General features: G+C 58.6%; 1 protein-coding gene and 1 long non-coding RNA gene across 4 annotated transcripts in view; one reads left to right on the top strand and one right to left on the bottom strand.

The window, feature by feature from the left end:
* Positions 1-810: 810 nt before the first annotated feature.
* Positions 811-16,022, bottom strand: part of LOC119566303 (sulfotransferase 1 family member D1) — a 40,622-nt gene continuing 25,410 nt past the window's right edge. For 2 of the 3 annotated variants that reach the window (XM_043548238.1, XM_043548239.1), the window contains 8 exons: positions 7,740-8,146; positions 6,495-6,623; positions 6,285-6,382; positions 6,071-6,197; positions 5,704-5,798; positions 2,328-2,508; positions 1,727-1,853; positions 811-983 (listed from right to left, as the gene is read on the bottom strand). In XM_043548238.1, coding sequence (XP_043404173.1) covers positions 1,741-1,853; positions 2,328-2,508; positions 5,704-5,798; positions 6,071-6,197; positions 6,285-6,382; positions 6,495-6,623; positions 7,740-7,920 — 924 coding nt within the window. In that variant the 5' untranslated portion in view covers positions 7,921-8,146 and the 3' untranslated portion in view covers positions 811-983; positions 1,727-1,740. The remainder of the gene's footprint in view (positions 984-1,726; positions 1,854-2,327; positions 2,509-5,703; positions 5,799-6,070; positions 6,198-6,284; positions 6,383-6,494; positions 6,624-7,739; positions 8,147-16,022) is intronic. The other variant, XM_043548240.1, reaches the window with a different exon arrangement.
* On the top strand, positions 10,958-14,793 carry LOC122466139. Its single transcript, XR_006291448.1, has 2 exons — positions 10,958-11,008; positions 14,696-14,793. It is a non-coding gene; the product is annotated as an uncharacterized LOC122466139 (long non-coding RNA).

The raw sequence follows: 16,022 nt of genomic DNA, 5'->3' as shown, positions 1-16,022 counted from the left end.
GAGGTAAAGGCAGGATCTGGCCCTCCAGGGAGGGAGGGTCCAATGGAGGAACAGGCTGTGGGGGAAGGTCCAGCCCCAGGAGGGCAGAGGTTGGTTTGTGTTTTGGGGAGTTACTGGGCACTGTGGGGCCCTGAGCAGGCCTGGGTTGCCTGGCCAGCCCCTGAAGGGTGCATGGAGCAGAGGATGAGGGTGAGCGAGCGCTCGCAGAGCAGGGTGTGAGGTCCAGGGCCCCCGAATCAGCCCGAGCCCTGTTGTCAGGACATTGGGCTGTTACTCGTTGGCTTTTGGTTACCCTGGCAGCCATCCCGGGGCCGGGGCCGAGCTCGTCAGGGGCCCAGTGCCGCAGCCCCACCTGGCCGGGAGCACGGGGCGAGGCCAGGGCGTGACGCTACCTGCCACCCGTAAGCAGACGCTGCCCTCTCCGCGCTGCCCCCCGTAGTGCACGGAGCAGCGGTAGGGGCCCTGCTCGGCCAGCGTGACGCGGGGCAGGAGGAGCGAAGCGTTGCCCCTGGGCAGCTCCGAGGCAAAGACTCTGCCCCCTTCCTCGTGGTGACCGTGATGCCGTCCAGCTCCATCAGCGCCTGGCCCTGGAAGTACCAGGTCACCCGCAGCTGCCCGCCCCGCGCCCGCCCCGCACGGGGCCGCGGGGAAGCTGCACGTCAGGAGCACGTCGGAGCCCAGGAGCGCCGTCACCGACTTATCTAACCAGCGCGTCAGTGAAGACGCTGTGTGTGCCAGGGCTTCGCCCATCCGCGTAGGCATCCACCTCCTCGAGAGGCAGTAGCCAGGCCGCTTGGAGAATTAGTCCGTCCACCTAGCGCTGCCTACGCTGGGGCTGAGGTTGGTATACCGGCATCTCTCAAGTGTGTAGATTTTCACACCTCTGAGGGCTGTCGCTATGCCGGAGAACATTCCTAGTGGAGACCAGGCCTGCGAGAGTCAGAGCCAGCCTGAGGGAGCAGCCGGCAGTGCGGTGTCTGCCCCTGGAAGAAACAGGCGGAGAGGTTTTTGGTTGGGGGTGCAGGCTTAGAGGAGCGGTCTTGGTGCTCTGAGCAAATAACCCCCCAGTTTCCTGGTATCTGCGTCTCTCTGCGTTCCGCGACGCAGGCCTTTGTACAGTTTGTAAATAAACAAAACTGCATCAAAGAAATCCCCGACTGCCACCGATTTCTCCTCCTCACAGGAACAAGCTGCTGGATTTTTGGCTAGCTGCTCAGGTCAAAGGGTTACACTCCTGCCCTTGCTAGCGGCTCTGAGGACCAGGGGAATGCAGAGACCCCCCAGCCCCATGGAATCTGTCCCCCCAGAGTTGCCAGCTTTTCCTGTGGTGCTGGCAGGGCCTCCCAGCCAAGTCCCTTTTCCCTTTCCCTGGCTCACAGAGAACAACCCTGAGTTCATTGCTATTTACACAGCCCCATGGAGGAAATGCAGCCGCCCGCCCCCCCGCTTGACATCGATCTGCGACTTTCTGACAGGTGAGCTCTCTGTGGTGCGACTCACCCTCCAAGCAGCACCTGTGCCCCAGGCGGACGGGAGGACACTCGGGGAGGGGGGGCGGGGGGGCCATCGTGGGCACATCCTGTCTCGGGCTGAAGGGGAAGTTTCCTGAGGCACCAGGCCCCACTCCCACCTCTGGGACACACCCTCCCAGGTATCACAATGTCCAGGGTCAGGAGATAAACTTTTATTGCAGCGCTGTTCCCGGGGGCGGGGGGGCTGTCAGCACCTGCGGGGCGGGCCCTAGATCTGGGTCCGGAAGTGCAGGCCGGTCCCCTCCATGCGGCGCTGGTAATGGGCGTCGAATGCCTCGCTCTGCGCCACGGTGAAATGGTTCTTCCAGTCGCCAGCCTCGCCTGGGGAGGAGAGGGGGTATCAGCGGGGAGACCCCTCACCAGCAGCAGCCGCCCCTTCCCCAGGAAGTGCCTTCCACCCCCAGCCAGGGGACCCCGGCTCCAGGGAGCGCCCCCCTCCATACCGTGCCCCGCAGCCGGCTGGGTCACAGGACAGGACCGCCGGGAAGAATGCCATGGGGACCCAGCCCAACAGGAGTTACCCAGAACCCCTGGGAAGAGCCGAAAGGACACGACCCCGCCCCCCCACCTGTGACCTTATGGGGCGCTAATGCCAAGGGAGCACGGCCCCCCACAAGGGACTATGGGTAATAAGGCAAGGCTTCAGACCAAGCAGGCATTACCCAGAGTACCTTGCGCAAGTCCCCGAGGCCCCGTTCCGGAGGGCTACGGAGCAGTGTATAGGGAACTTTCCAGACAAAGCCAGTGGGGTAAGGGGTCCCCACAATCCCCAGGTCCCCCTCCCCCTCCGCTCACCCTTGCGCATGAAGGGGCTGATGGTCTGGTCGAGGATGACTCTGGGGATACTGCTATAGTTGGCCATGGGGTTCTCCTTCATGATCTGGAAGGACGTTTGCTGGACGATTCTCTCCAGCACCTCTGGAGGCAGCTCCACCTCCAAGAAGTCCATGACCCTGCGGATCTCCCGGGCCGGGTCCTGGTGAGGGAGAAGGATGCTGATCCAACTGATGGCAACTGGCTGATGGCCCAGGGGTGCATAAGGGTTACAAGGATCCCTTGGGTCTGGTAGCTACACAGAAGTTCGCCAAGGGACGTGGTGTGAGGTCTTTAATGAAAGCCTGTGTTGCACTGGACATGGCCGTATGGCACTAGGTAACGAGTTATGTATAGACACTGAACTCTGCCACCTCACTGGTTACCCCTTTTTCCAGATAAGGTATTAATATGTTGAGCAGGGCTGGGCCCAGGACATTCCCCTGAGGGACCCCACTATTTATCCCTCTCCACTGTGAAAACTGACCATTTATTCCTGCCCTTTGTTCCCTGCCTTTTAATCAGTTACTGATCCATGAGAGGCGCTTCCCTCTTATCCCAGGACAGCTCACTTGGCTTAAGAGCCTTTGGTGAGGGGCTTGTGAAAGACTTTCTGAGTGAGCGTCTCCGCTGCGGTAAAATACCTGCAGCTGGCCTGCGTCAGCTGACTCGGGCTCTGTGACGTTATTGACTTGAACTGGGACCGTACAGAACATTGTTGCAACCAAGGTCCTGTATTAGCACCAAATCTTGTATAAAGGGGGTCAAATAAGGTGTCTAAGACAAGGTTATGGTTGGCTGGTTAGGATTATGCGATCTGTTTGCATGTATCATTTTTGTATTTAAAGTTATAAGTATTGGCTCTATACTGTCTGTATTCCAAACTTATGCTATGCTTCCGGGTGACACCCCAGGCAAGTTGGGGTCAGCTCTGCCTAGCCTGCTGGGTGGCCCATTAAGGACCCTCAGCGACACAACTGACCCACTGAGAGAAGGCAGACACACCTGGGGACTCAGCCAGGTGTGCAGGGCCCTGCCTAGGGACAGAGCTCTGAGGTGTTCCCAGGCCATGGGATGGGCAGCTTGTCCTTGGGACAAAGAAAGCAGAGACCACATGGCAAGAGACTATAAAAGGCAGCTGCTGCTCCTCCATCTTGTCTTCAGTCCTGCGTCTGGCCTCTGGAGGGACTTTGCTACCCTGAAGCTTTGAACCAAGGACTGAAGGACCCATCCCAGCTGGGGATGTTCTCCAGAGACGGGATTTGAACCTGCCGCTTATTCCGTCACTGCTGCAAGCCTGAGCCGAGAACTTGGCCATGACTGGATGGAATTGATTCCATTGAACCCATTCTAGCTCTCGTCTCTATCTTTTTCCTTTTATGAATAAACCTTTAGATTTTAGATTCTAAGGAACCCAAGCCCCATGATCAGCCTCAGTCAGTGACACGAGCCACCCAGGGGCGTTTTATGGCAGTGTAGAACTACCCGGAAAGTCCAGGTACACTAGATCCACTGGATTCCCCTTGTCTACGTGTTTCCTGACCCCCACAAAGAACTCTAGTAGATTGGTGAGGCACGATTTCCTTTTACAAACACAGTGTTGACTCTTCCCCAGTAGATCATGTGCATCTCAATGTCTGATAAATTCTGTTCTTCACTAGCGTTTCAACCAGCTTGCCCGGTACTGAAGTCAGGCTTCCCGGCCTGTGATTGCCAGAATCACCGCTGGAGCCTCTCTTAAAAATCAGGTTTGAGAGTAACAGCCGTGTTAGTCTGTATTTGCAAAAAGAAAAGGAGTACTTGTGGCACCTTAGAGACTAACCAATTTATTTGAGCATAAGCTTTCATGAGCTACATCTCACTTCATCGGATGCATACTGTGGAAAGTGTAGAAGATCTTATTATATACATACAAAAAGCATGAAAAATACCTCCTCCCGCCCCACTCTCCTGCTGGCAATAGCTTATCTAAAGTGATCACTCTCCTTACAATGTGTAGGATAATCAAGGTGGGCCATTTCCAGCACAGGTGAGAAAAACCTGGATTTGTGCTGGAAATGGCCCACCTTGATTATCATACACATTGTAAGGAGAGTGATCACTTTAGATAAGCTATTACCAGCCGGAGAGTGGGGGGGGAGGAGGTATTTTTTCATGCTTTTTGTGTGTATATAATAAGATCTTCTACACTTTCCACAGTATGCATCCGATGAAGTGAGCTGTAGCTCACGAAAGCTTATGCTCAAATAAATGGGTTAGTCTCTAAGGTGCCACAAGTCCTCCTTTTCTTTTTTCTTAAAAATCGGAGTCATATTAGCTGCCCTCCCGTCCGCTGGTCCAGAGGCTGATGTGAGTGATAAGTAACATGCCACATTTAGCAGTTCTCCAATTTCATATTTGAGTTTCCTCAGAACTCTTGGGTGATGCCGTCTGGGCCTGATGGCTTCTCACTGGGCGGGGGAGGTGAGCCCACATGCCCCTCCACGCATCTCCTCTGGCTTCTGCCCACTGGGGAGAAGGGTCTCGGGGCTTCACCCCCCACAGGACATGCCTGTCGGGGCTCGGGGCTTCCACAGGAGCAGGGTTGAAGCCCTGAGACTCCCTGTCCCCACAGAGCTGAAGCCCCAAGTCTCGGCAGGTGAGCCCCACAGGGCTGAAGCCCCAAGTCTCGGCAGGTGAGCCCCACAGGGCTGAAGCCCTGGCACACACGCCCGAGCTCTTCAACATGTGACGATCGTTGTGTGTGGCTGGGTACGTCTGGCCACCCCTAAGTTATTCCCTCGGTCTGTGAGGAGAAGCTACCAGCGAGCTTGATCTTTTGAGATGTGATTTCAGCCAAACTGATTGAAAATGCTGGGAGAAGGACTTGGAATTAAGGATCTTGCAGGAGACAGCCAGGGGAACGCCTTGTGAGTCAACTGAGGCACTCGAAAGCAGGTTATGTAACTATTTCCAGTATACTCATTCTATGGCTTGACGCCCTCTTCTTTGACGCTAAACTTCTCGTGGTTCTCGCTGTCACTGCGTCGAAGCGCGGCACAAAGGGGAGCGGGGATCCGGAGGGGGATTTTACCAGCCGGTGGGTTCTGACTCTGGGGTCTGGAAGTGCTGGGAGTGTGCAGGGGATCGGGGCTGGTAACTCCAGAGAGGGGCTCCAAGGGGCCAGGGTGTGCGCCGGCCGCTCGCTAACCTGGACAGAGTGAGCCCCACGGAGGCTGGGGCGGCAGAGGTCGTAGTGCCAGAGGCTGGTGGTTTCAGGGAACTGACCCATGGCGGGGCCAGACACGACTCTGTCATGCTAAGACCCCTGGGCAGCGTGACTTGCCCCTTGCCCCCCGTCCCCTCCTTCCACACTCACCTCTTTCATGTCCTCATAGAAGACGTAGAGGATGCGGTGCTTGGCCCGTTCAGCCCAGTATCCACAGACGTGGTCATACCACGAGCCCCAGGCCACTGTGGGGAGAGAGGCCAAGCTGACATGACCCTAATCCCTTCGGCAGAGGTCATAGGATGTGATCACCATACGGACTCCTGCCAGAATTCCTTGCTAGCCTCCCCCAGCAGGTGAGGACCGGTCCGTATACCCCGACGGGGGAAACCTCAGGTCTGGAACCAAGGGAGCTTCCTCACACCAACAATCCCTTAGGGCCCCCACAGCCTAGGAAGGGGTGGGGAGGGAGGTGGGGCTGCCATGGGGCCTCTGAACCCTCTCGCCCAGTACTAACGTTTCCCATCCATGAACTTCTGCAGATAGAGTTCCCAGGGCCCCGGCTCGGGATGTGTCTTGTTCATCTGGTCAAAGAAGTAATACGAGACCAAGTTATCCTTGGCATTTCGGGCCACGTAGATCACCTGGAGAAGAGAGAACAATGTGACTGTGGGTTGGGATTTAGGGGTACTGGCAGGGCTGTTGGGGGATGGGGGGGGCATGTCTCTTGCCTTGCATCTGTTCTCCCAGAAGGACTTGGGAACCAGCTGGAAGGGCAGGTGGGTCTTGATGACTCGGGGGGGAGGAACATTCGCCAGCTGCTGCACACCTGCGAGAGACGGGACCAGAGGGGGCGTCAGCCCTGCGGAGGGAGCCCAGCAAGGCAGTGGTGGGGTTGCAGCCTTGCCCTGCCCCCGGGCAGGCAGAGCAGAAGCACCCACCTGAGAGCACTGAGGGAGGGGAGCAGATCTCCAGGAAGGGGATCCGGACGTAGTTCGGGGCTCGGCAGGCTTTTTCCACGTCCCCTCGGACCAGGATCAGGTCCACGATCTCCTGCATCCACGTGGTCCCTGCAGCGAGACAGTCACAGACAGAGACCCCACCATCCCTGCTCACGCCCAGGCAGCTTGATCCAGAACCCCTGGCAAGGGGCAGTCGTAGGACAGGATGCTACAGCGCCCCCTGCTGGGAGAGCAGCGCCCCGCCGCCACCCCACAGCGCCCCCCGCAGCGCCCCTCCCTCCCCACAGCACCCCGCTCCCTCCCCACAGCGCCCCCTGCTGGGAGAGCGGCGCCCCTCCCCAACCCTACAGCGCCCCCCGCAGCACCCCTCCCCTCCCCACAGCACCCCGCTCCCTTCCCACAGCACCCCCTCCTGGCAGAGCAGCGCCCCTCCCCCTCCCTATAGCACCCCTACAGCACCCCTCTCCCTCCCCACAGCGCCCCCTGCTGGGAGAGCGGCGCCCCTCCACCTCCCTATAGCACCCCTACAGCACCCCTCTCCCTCCCCACAGCGCCCCCTGCTGGGAGAGCGGCGCCCCTCCCCAACCCTACAGCGTCCCCCGCAGCACCCCTCCCCTCCCCACAGCACCCCGCTCCCTCCCCACAGCGCCCCCTGCTGGGAGAGCGGCGCCCCTCCGCCACCCCACAGCGCCCCCCGCAGCACCCCTCCCCTCCCCACAGCACCCCGCTCCCTCCCCACAGCGCCCCCTCCTGGCAGAGCAGCGCCCCTCCCCCTCCCTATAGCACCCCTACAGCACCCCTCTCCCTCCCCACAGCGCCCCCTGCTGGGACAGGCCAGGTCTAGAGTAGCCAGGAGCCGCTCCCCAACCAGCGCCTCTCCCCCTTCCTACAGGCCATGGCGGGAGTAGCCAGAAGCTCCTCCCACAGCCAGAGCCCCTCCCCCTCCCCACAGCACCCCCTGCTGGGACAGGCCGGGGCTGGAGTAGCCAGGAGCTCCCCCCACAGCCAGAGCCCCTCCCCCTCCCCACAGCACCCCCTGCTGGGACAGGCCGGGGCTGGAGTAGCCAGGAGCTCCCCCCACAGCCAGCGCCCCACCCCCTCCCCACGGCGCCCCCTGATGGGAGAGGCCGGGCTGGAGTAGATGGCAGCTCCCCACGCTGTAAGTGCCTCTGCCCCACTCCCTATGGCGCCCCCTGCTGGGGGAGGCCAGGTCTGGTCTCTTACCCGCCTTGGGGTAGGTGGAGATGAGGAGGTCGTCAGGCCAGGCCTGGAAGTCCTCGATGGGGCCCCACTGCTGGGCGATGGGCTCCATGAGCGGGATCCCGTGGACCAGCTGGAGGGGGAAGCGGTGGAAGACGTCCTGGGATTCTTGCAAGACCCTAGAGTAGGTCTTTGGCGCTGCCATGGCACCTGCTTCAAGGGGCGGGGTGGGGAGCCCTGCTCAGGGATAGGGACCCCTTGGGGGATTCCTAGCCGGGGGGAGCAGGCTGGTTTCTGGGGGACCTAGCCGGGGGGAGCAGGTGGGATTCGGGGGGGTGCTGCCTCAGGGCTTCCTGGCTGAAGGCGCAGGCTGGGTCCCGCCTGATCCTGTCGGAGCTGCTGGCCGTGTCCTTTGCAGCTGAGATTTCTCCCTGCACAAAGATCAGTAAATAACCTTTACCTTCAGTCCAGCTGGCCACGCAACGAGGGGCTGAACTTGTAACCCTCCTGCCAGGTGGAGCTGGCAGCCACCCGGGCCGGGTTCAATATCTAGGGGTTCCTCTGCACCGACACAACCCAGAACCGGCTCCAGCCCCCACCCAGTGACCTGGGACAATTACCGCCCACCCCGGGCGCCGCTGAGAGGTAAAACTTCCCCCCCTTGCACGCACAGAGTCTGAGTGTAGAAAAGAGACTCTTAACGAGAGGAGGGACGTTGCCCGGCGTTAATTAGGGAAAATGCCACAAGCCGGATTCATACACGTAACACTGTGAGCGGGACGCCCACACCAGGATGTGGGGGGCAGAACATCCGCCTCCTGTTCCTGAGACCTACAACCACCAGTTCCTTGTCTGTGCCCCCCAGTCTCCCTCCACCCCACCCCACTCACAGGGGGGGTCCCTGGTCAGTGAGGACCCAGGGCTCAGAGACGCGTCTGTGTGAGCTCCCCTCCCGCCCGGGGGAGAAGGCACCTGGCTTGTTCCCCCCTCTGAGAACTTGCTTTGGCTGCCCCCCACCCCCAGCTGCTCATTCCGCTCTGCTGGCCCCTGGCCAGCTACAGTGCCTCTCTGCTAGCCCCCGGCCAGCAACGGCTCCTCTCTGCTAGTCCCCAGCCAGCCACGGCTCCTCTCTGCTAGCCCCCGGCCAGCCACGGCTCCTCTCTGCTAGTCCCCAGCCAGCCACGGCTCCTCTCTGCTAGCCCCCGGCCAGCCACGGTGCCTCTCTGCTAGTCCCCGGCCAGCCACGGCTCCTCTCTGCTAGTCCCCGGCCAGCCACGGCTCCTCTCTGCTAGTCCCCGGCCAGCCACGGCTCCTCTCTGCTAGTCCCCGGCCAGCCACGGTGCCTCTCTGCTAGTCCCCGGCCAGCCACGGCTCCTCTCTGCTAGCCCCCGGCCAGCCACGGCTCCTCTCTGCTAGCCCCCGGCCAGCCACGGCTCCTCTCTGCTAGTCCCCAGCCAGCCACGGCTCCTGTCTCCTGGTCACCCAGCCAGCCACGGTTGTCTGGCTCACTGCCCCCGAAAATGGACCCAGCTGAGGGGTCCTGTTCTCTGCACCTACAAGCTCTGTGTTAGACCATGTTCCTGTTGTCTAATAAACCTCCTGTTTCCCCGGCTGGCTGAGAGTCCCGTCTGACTGCGGAGTTGGGGGGCAGGACCCTCTGGCTTCCCCAGGACCCCGCCTGGGCGGACTCGCTGTGGGAAGCGCACGGAGGGGCAGAGGAGGCTGAATGCTCCGAGGTCAGACCCAGGAAGGTGGAGCCGAGTGAGCTGTGTGCCCTGCAGACAGGCTGCTCCCAGAGAGGAGACTTCCCCAGAGTCCTGACTGGCTTCCTGGGGAGCAGTTCCAGAGCATTGCCCGGGGACCCCGTGACACCCACCACAAGCGATTTCAGCTCTCATCTGAGCACTTTAACATAACAAAAGGCTCCTAATGAAACCTATTTAGCTCTTGATTGAACGATGGGAGGAACAGGCAAAACCAGTCTGGGGACCCCTAGGCAGAGTCCACACCTCCTGGCTGGGACGCCTGTCCCCACCCCTCTTACTTTCACAGGGCTCTAGCATGTCTGTAACTCAGGCCATAGAGCTTCTCCCGAAACAATTCCTAGAGCAGATCACAGTAGCATTTCATTTCACTAAGGGGGTGTGATGAAGTGGGGGAGTTTCTTGTTTTTCCTTAAAATGAACAGGAGGACTCGTGGCACCTTAGAGACTAACAAATGTGTTTGAGCATAAGCTTTCGTGAGCTATAGCTCACTTCATCGGATGCTGTAGCTCACGCAAGCTTATGCTCAAATAAATGTGTTAGTCTCTAAGGTGCCACAAGTCCTCCTGTTCTTTTTGCGGATCCAGACTAACACGGCTGCTACTCTGAAACTTGTTTTTCCTTGTTTCCTATGGGGGATTTTCTTGGTTTTCCTCTGGTTTGCATGCAGAGGGGGTGGGACTCAGTTTCCCTGGGTGCTACGGGTTTAACGAGGTGATGGGAGAGGGAGTTTGTGGTTACCCAGGACCAGCGAGGGAACTTGGGACCCTGGCCAGTGGCCTGGAGAATGGAGACCCCAGCGATGGGTGACCTGGGGAGCCGGAGGCCCAGCTCGGGAGTCCCAGCCGGGTCTGGCCAGTGGGGGGACAATGGGCTGTGGAGAAAGGGGAGGGGGCCCAGGTGACGCTGTTTATGACCCTGTTTACCTGGAGAGGAGACAATGGACAGAGGCGGGGCTTGGGGCCGGTGATATTGGATGCCCAGCGGGGAAGCAGGGGGGCTCAGGGCTGGAGAGAGGGATCAGGCAGAGCCCCCCTGGATGCAGGGGAGACTGGGATGTGCTGGGCTGAGGGGGGCCAGGCCTGAGGCCCGGAGAGTTTCCTGTGCTGGGTTCAGACGCTCAATAACCCTCCTGTTTTACACGGGCGGAGAGTCGCTCCGGTCTAGAGATCAGGGTGGCATCATCCCTTTGGGAGGGCGGGGGGTGGAGGCCCCGGGGATCCAGAGCAAGGGGACTCCCTGAGGGGGCCCACAGCGAGAAACAGGCGTGCTAAGGCTCAGAGAGGTGCAGCTCCAGGAGGTGGAGGGGCTGAACCCCGAGAGAGAGTGGACCCCTGAGAAGGGCTGTCTCACTGAAAGGGGCACCCCCCACAGACCGCACAGGGCCAAAATGGGCATGATCTGTGAGTCCATGACAGGGGGACTACACAAAAATGAGGAAGTTAGTTAAACAGAAATTAAAAGGTACAGCGCAAAAAGTGAAACCTCTGCAAGCTGCATGGAAACTTTTTAAAGACACCATGATAGAGGTGTCACAGAGTGTGGGGGAGTCCAGGCCCTGCACCCCTCTTCCTGGGATTCACTGAGACTCTCAGCCAGCCAGTAAAACAGAAGGTTTATTGGACAACAGGAACAAACAGAGCTGTGAGTACAACCAGGACCCCTCAGTCAAGTCCTTCTGGGGGAGCAGGGAGCTCAGACCCCAGCCCTGGGGTTCCCTGTGTTCCTCCACCCAGCCCCAAACTGAAAACTACACCCCCCTCGCAGGCCCCCTCCTGCAGCCTCCGTCCACATTCCCGGGCAGAGGTGTTACCTTCCCCTCCCCCTCCTGGCTCAGGTAACAGGCTCTCAGGTCTCCCGTCCCCAGGGCACATTCCCAGGTCAACACTCCCCGCTCCCTGCTCTGTCACATCCTCACATCTCTCCCCCCTTCGAGACTGAACTGAGCGGGGTCACTGTGACCAGTGACCTGGGGAAGTTCGGGGCCCCCTCTCCGGGACAGCGCATCCGCTATCAGGTTGGCACTTCCCTTCACGTGGACCACGTCCATGTCGTAATCCTGCAGGAGCAGGCTCCATCTCAGGAGCTTGGCGTTGGCTCCTTTCATCTGGTGCAGCCAGGTCAGGGGAGAGTGGTCGGTGTAGACGGTGAAGTGTCGCCCGAAGAGATAGGGCTCTAGTTTCTTGAGGGCTCACACCATGGCCAGGCACTCCTTCTCGATGGCCGCGTACTTTTCCTCCCGGGTAGCAACTTCTTGCTCAGGTCCACGATGGGGTGTCTCTCCCCCTTTTCATCCTCCTACATTAACACCGCCCCCAGTCCCGTGTCGGAGGCGTCGGTGAACACCACAAAGGGCTTGTCAAAGTCTGGGTTTGCCAGAACTGGGCCACGGACCAGAGCCTCCTTCAGCGCCCGGAAAGCCTCCTGGCACTGCTCGGTCCAGACCACCTTGTCTGGCTTCCCCTTCTTGCATAGCTCAGTGATGGGGGTGGCTATGGCGCTAAAGTGGGGCACAAATCTTCGGTAGTATCCTGCCATCCCAATAAAGGCTTGGACCTCCTTTTGATGTGGGGAGTGGGCCAGTCTCTGATCACCTCCACCTTGGCTGGTTCTGGCTTTAGGTGGCCGCTCCCCACCCGATGGCCCAGGTAAGATACTTCAGCCATCCCCACCTTGCACTTCTCCGCTTTTACAGTCAGCCCAGCCCCCTGGAGTCGGTCCAGCACTTGTCTAACCTGGGACACGTGGTCCTCCCAGGTCTGGCTAAAGACACAGATGTCATCAATATACGCCACGGCAAAACTCTCCATCCCCCTCAGGAGCTGGTCCACCAGGTGCTGGAAGGTGGCCGGTGCTCCCTTGAGGCCGAACGGCAGGGTCAGGAACTCATAGAGCCCAGGAGGGGTGATAATGGCCGATTTCAGCCGGGCATCTGCATCCAGAGGCACTTGCCAGTAGCCCTTTGTAAGGTCCATGGTGGTAAGGTACCGAGCTCCTCCCAGCTTGTCTAGGAGCTCGTCCGGCCTGGGCATGGGGTAGGCATCAGATACAGTGATGGCATTGAGCTTCCGATAGTCCACACAGAACCGGACCGACCCGTCCATTTTGGGGACCAGCACCACCGGCGAGGCCCTAGGGCTGGCAGATGGCTGGATCACCCCCAAAGCCTGCATGTCCCTGAACTCTCTTTCCAGGTCCTGAGCAGTTTTCCCTGTGACTCAGAAGGGGGAGCATCTTATCAGTGGGTGCGACCCTGTCTGCACCCGGTAGACAGTCAGATTAGTGCGTCCAGGCTGGTTGGAAAACAGCTGTCGGTAGGGATGGGAGGTCCCAGGGTGACTCTCTCTCTGCATCGGGAGGGGCCTGTTCTTTTGGGACTCCTCCCGGCTACCCCCTGACCGACTGTTCACAAACTCGTCGGCCAGCTGCCCTGCGTGCTGGGGGTTCTCGAGCTTTTTGTCCACCAGCCACAGCCTCAGGTCGGAAGGGCACTGTTCATACAGGTGCTCCAGTACGATTAGGTCCAGCAGGTCCTATTTAGCTTGGGCCCCAGCTGTCCACTTGCGGGCATATCCCTGCATCCTGTTGACCAGTTGTAGGTAGGTGGCCTCAGGCGTTTTACGCTGACTCCGGAACCTTCTCCGGTACATCTCGGGGGTCAGCCCAAACTCACGGAGCAGGGCATGTTTGAACAGTTCATAGTCCCCTGCCTCCGCCCCTGTCATTCGGCTGTACACCTCCACGGCTTTGGGGTCCAGTAAGGGGGTGAGGAACTGGAGCCTGTCTGCAGGGTCAACCCTGTGCATCTCGCAGGCATTCTCAAAGGCCGTCAGGAAGCTATCTATGTCCTCCCCCTCCTTACGCTGGGCCAGGAAGCACTTATCAAAGCTCCTTGCAGTCTTGGGTCCCCCCTCACTCACCGCAGCCGCGGCCCCACTGCTCCTCAGCCTGGCCAGCTCCAGTTCATGCTGTCTTTGTTTCTCCTTCTCCTGACGTTCCCTCTCCTTCTCCTGACGCTCCCTCTCCTTCTCCTGACGTTCCCGCTCCTTCTCCTCCTGCTTATGCTGACGCTGCTTTTCATGATCCTCCAGCTCCCTCATTTTCATCTCCCTCTCCCATTCCAGCCGCATCCACTCCAGGGATGGGGAGCTCCGCCGGGAGGATCCCCTGCTGGCTGCCGGGGTCAGGGGGCCCTCGGTATTCACCGGGCTTCCCCCAATTCCTCCCCCAGGCATAGGTAGGAAGGGTCTCGGGATGTCCTCGGCAGCAGTCTGACCCCTCCCAGCCCGGTCAGGCCCCAGGGCCCACGCTGCGTCCGCCGGGCGGCTTCCCTCCGGGACAGGGATCGGGTCATCCAAGCGATCCCTCTCCTCCAACTGGGCAATCAGCTGTTGCTTGGTGGACCTCCCGACGCGCAGCCCCCTCTGCCTGCACAGCTCCACCAGGTCGCTCTTAAGGCGTTTAGCGTACATCTCCCTGCTGGCCACTCGCAGGCCGGGCAGCTTTCCACAGTTTCCAGGAAGAACCCCAAGGGTGCCAGTCCTTCTTGAGGTCACCACCTCTTTGCCAGGGTCGAGCTGCAGACTCCTCCGCTCCTGGGACCACTCGCTGCAATCCCCCGGGGGACCCTGTTACTGCAAAAGTCCTTCTCTCTGGTCACACACTCCCAGGGGTTAACCGCCCCCTGAAACCGTCTCTCTCTGAATCTTCAGCACGCCTGGTCCCCATCAATCCCCCTTCGTTTTACTGCTCCCCAGTCACTTACTGCAGGATGCGCTGTCCACGGGGTGCAGTCCATCCCACCGCTGCCACCAGTTGTCGCGGAGTGTGGGGGAGTCCAGGCCCTGCACCCCCCTTCCTGGGATTCACTGAGACTCTCAGCCAGCCAGTAAAACAGAAGGTTTATTGGACAACAGGAACACAGTCCAAAACAGAGGTTGTGGGTACAACTAGGACCCCTCAGTCAAGTCCTTCTGGGGGGCAGGGACCTTAGACCCCAGCCCTGGGGTTCCCTGCGTTCCTCCACCCAGCCCCAAACTGAAACTAAACCCCCCCAGCAGGCCCCCTCCTGCAGCCTGTCTTCACATTCCTGGGCAGAGGTGTTACCTTCCCCTCCCCCTCCTGGCTCAGGTGACAGGCTCTCAGGTCTCCCATCCCCAGGGCACATTCCCAGGTCAACACTCCCCTCTCCCTGCTGCGTCACATCCTCACAAGAGGCTCAACTGAAATCTATACCCCAAATTAAAAAACATAGTAAGAGAACCAAAAAAGTGCCACCGTGGCTAAACAACAAAGTAAAAGAAGCAGTGAGAGGCAAAAAGGCATCCTCTAAAAAGTGGAAGTTAAATCCTAGTGAGGAAAATAGAAAGGAGCACGAACTCTGTCAAATGAAGTGTAAAAATACAAGTAGGAAGGCCAAAAGAGAATTTGAAGAACAGCTGGCCAAAGACTCAAAAAATAATAGCATAAAATTTTTCAAGTACATCGGAAGCAGGAAGCCTGCTAAACAACCCGTGGGGCCACTGGACGGTCGAGGTGCTAAAGGAGCACTCAAGGACGATAAGGCCATTGCAGAGAAACTAAATGAATTCTTTGCATCCGTCTTCACTGCAGAGAATGTGAGGGAGATTCCCCAAGCTGAGCCATTCTTTTTAGGTGAAAAATCTGAGGAACTGTCCCAGATTGAGGTGTCATTAGAGACCTCTTAGTCACCAGGTCACCAGCTGTTAGGGTTCCCCATCTCCAGGCCGTTGTCTGGGGGTCCCGGCTGCCAGGCGAGGTCACACCTGGTCCTCTGCAACAACAAACTCTCTCCCATCACCTTGTTAAACATGCAGCACACAGGGAAACTGAGGCACACACTATTCACGTAAAACACTACAAAAATCCCCAACTTCATCACAGTTAGGAAAGGGAGAGGTAATAAGACAGAACATATCATGCTGCCTCTATATAAATTCATGGTCCGCCCACATCTTGAATACTGTGTGCAGGTGTGGTTGCCCCATCTCAAAACAGATCTATTGGAATTGAAAAAGGTACAGAAAAGGGCAACCATAACGATTAGGGGTATGGGGTGTCTGCCATATGAGAAGAGATTAATAAGATTGGGACTTTTCAGCTTGGAAAAGAGACGATTAAGGGTGATCTGATAGAGGTCTATAAAATCATGACTGGTATGAGAAAGTAAATAAAGAAGTGTTATTTACTCCTTCTCGTAACACAAGAACTAGGGGTCACCCAATGAAATTAATAGGCAGCAGGTTTAAAACAAACAAAAGGAAGTACTTCTTCACACAACGCAAAGTCAACCTGTGGAACTCCTTGCCAGGGGATGTTGTGAAGGCCAAGGGTTCAAAAAAGAACTAGATAAGTTAACGGAGGATAGGTCCATCAGTGGCTATTAGCCAGGATGGGCAGGGATGGTGTCTGTAGCCTCTGTTTGCCAGAAGCTGGCAATGGGCACAGGGGATGGATCACCTGACGATTACCTATTCTGTTCATTCCCTCTGGGGCATCTGGCATTGGCCACTGTCAGAAGAC

Source organism: Chelonia mydas, chromosome 6, assembly GCF_015237465.2.
Source record: "Chelonia mydas isolate rCheMyd1 chromosome 6, rCheMyd1.pri.v2, whole genome shotgun sequence".
Lineage (NCBI taxonomy): Eukaryota > Metazoa > Chordata > Testudines > Cheloniidae > Chelonia > Chelonia mydas.
The sequence above is the reverse complement of the archived record's forward strand: the minus strand, read 5'-3'. Positions and strand labels throughout refer to the sequence as shown.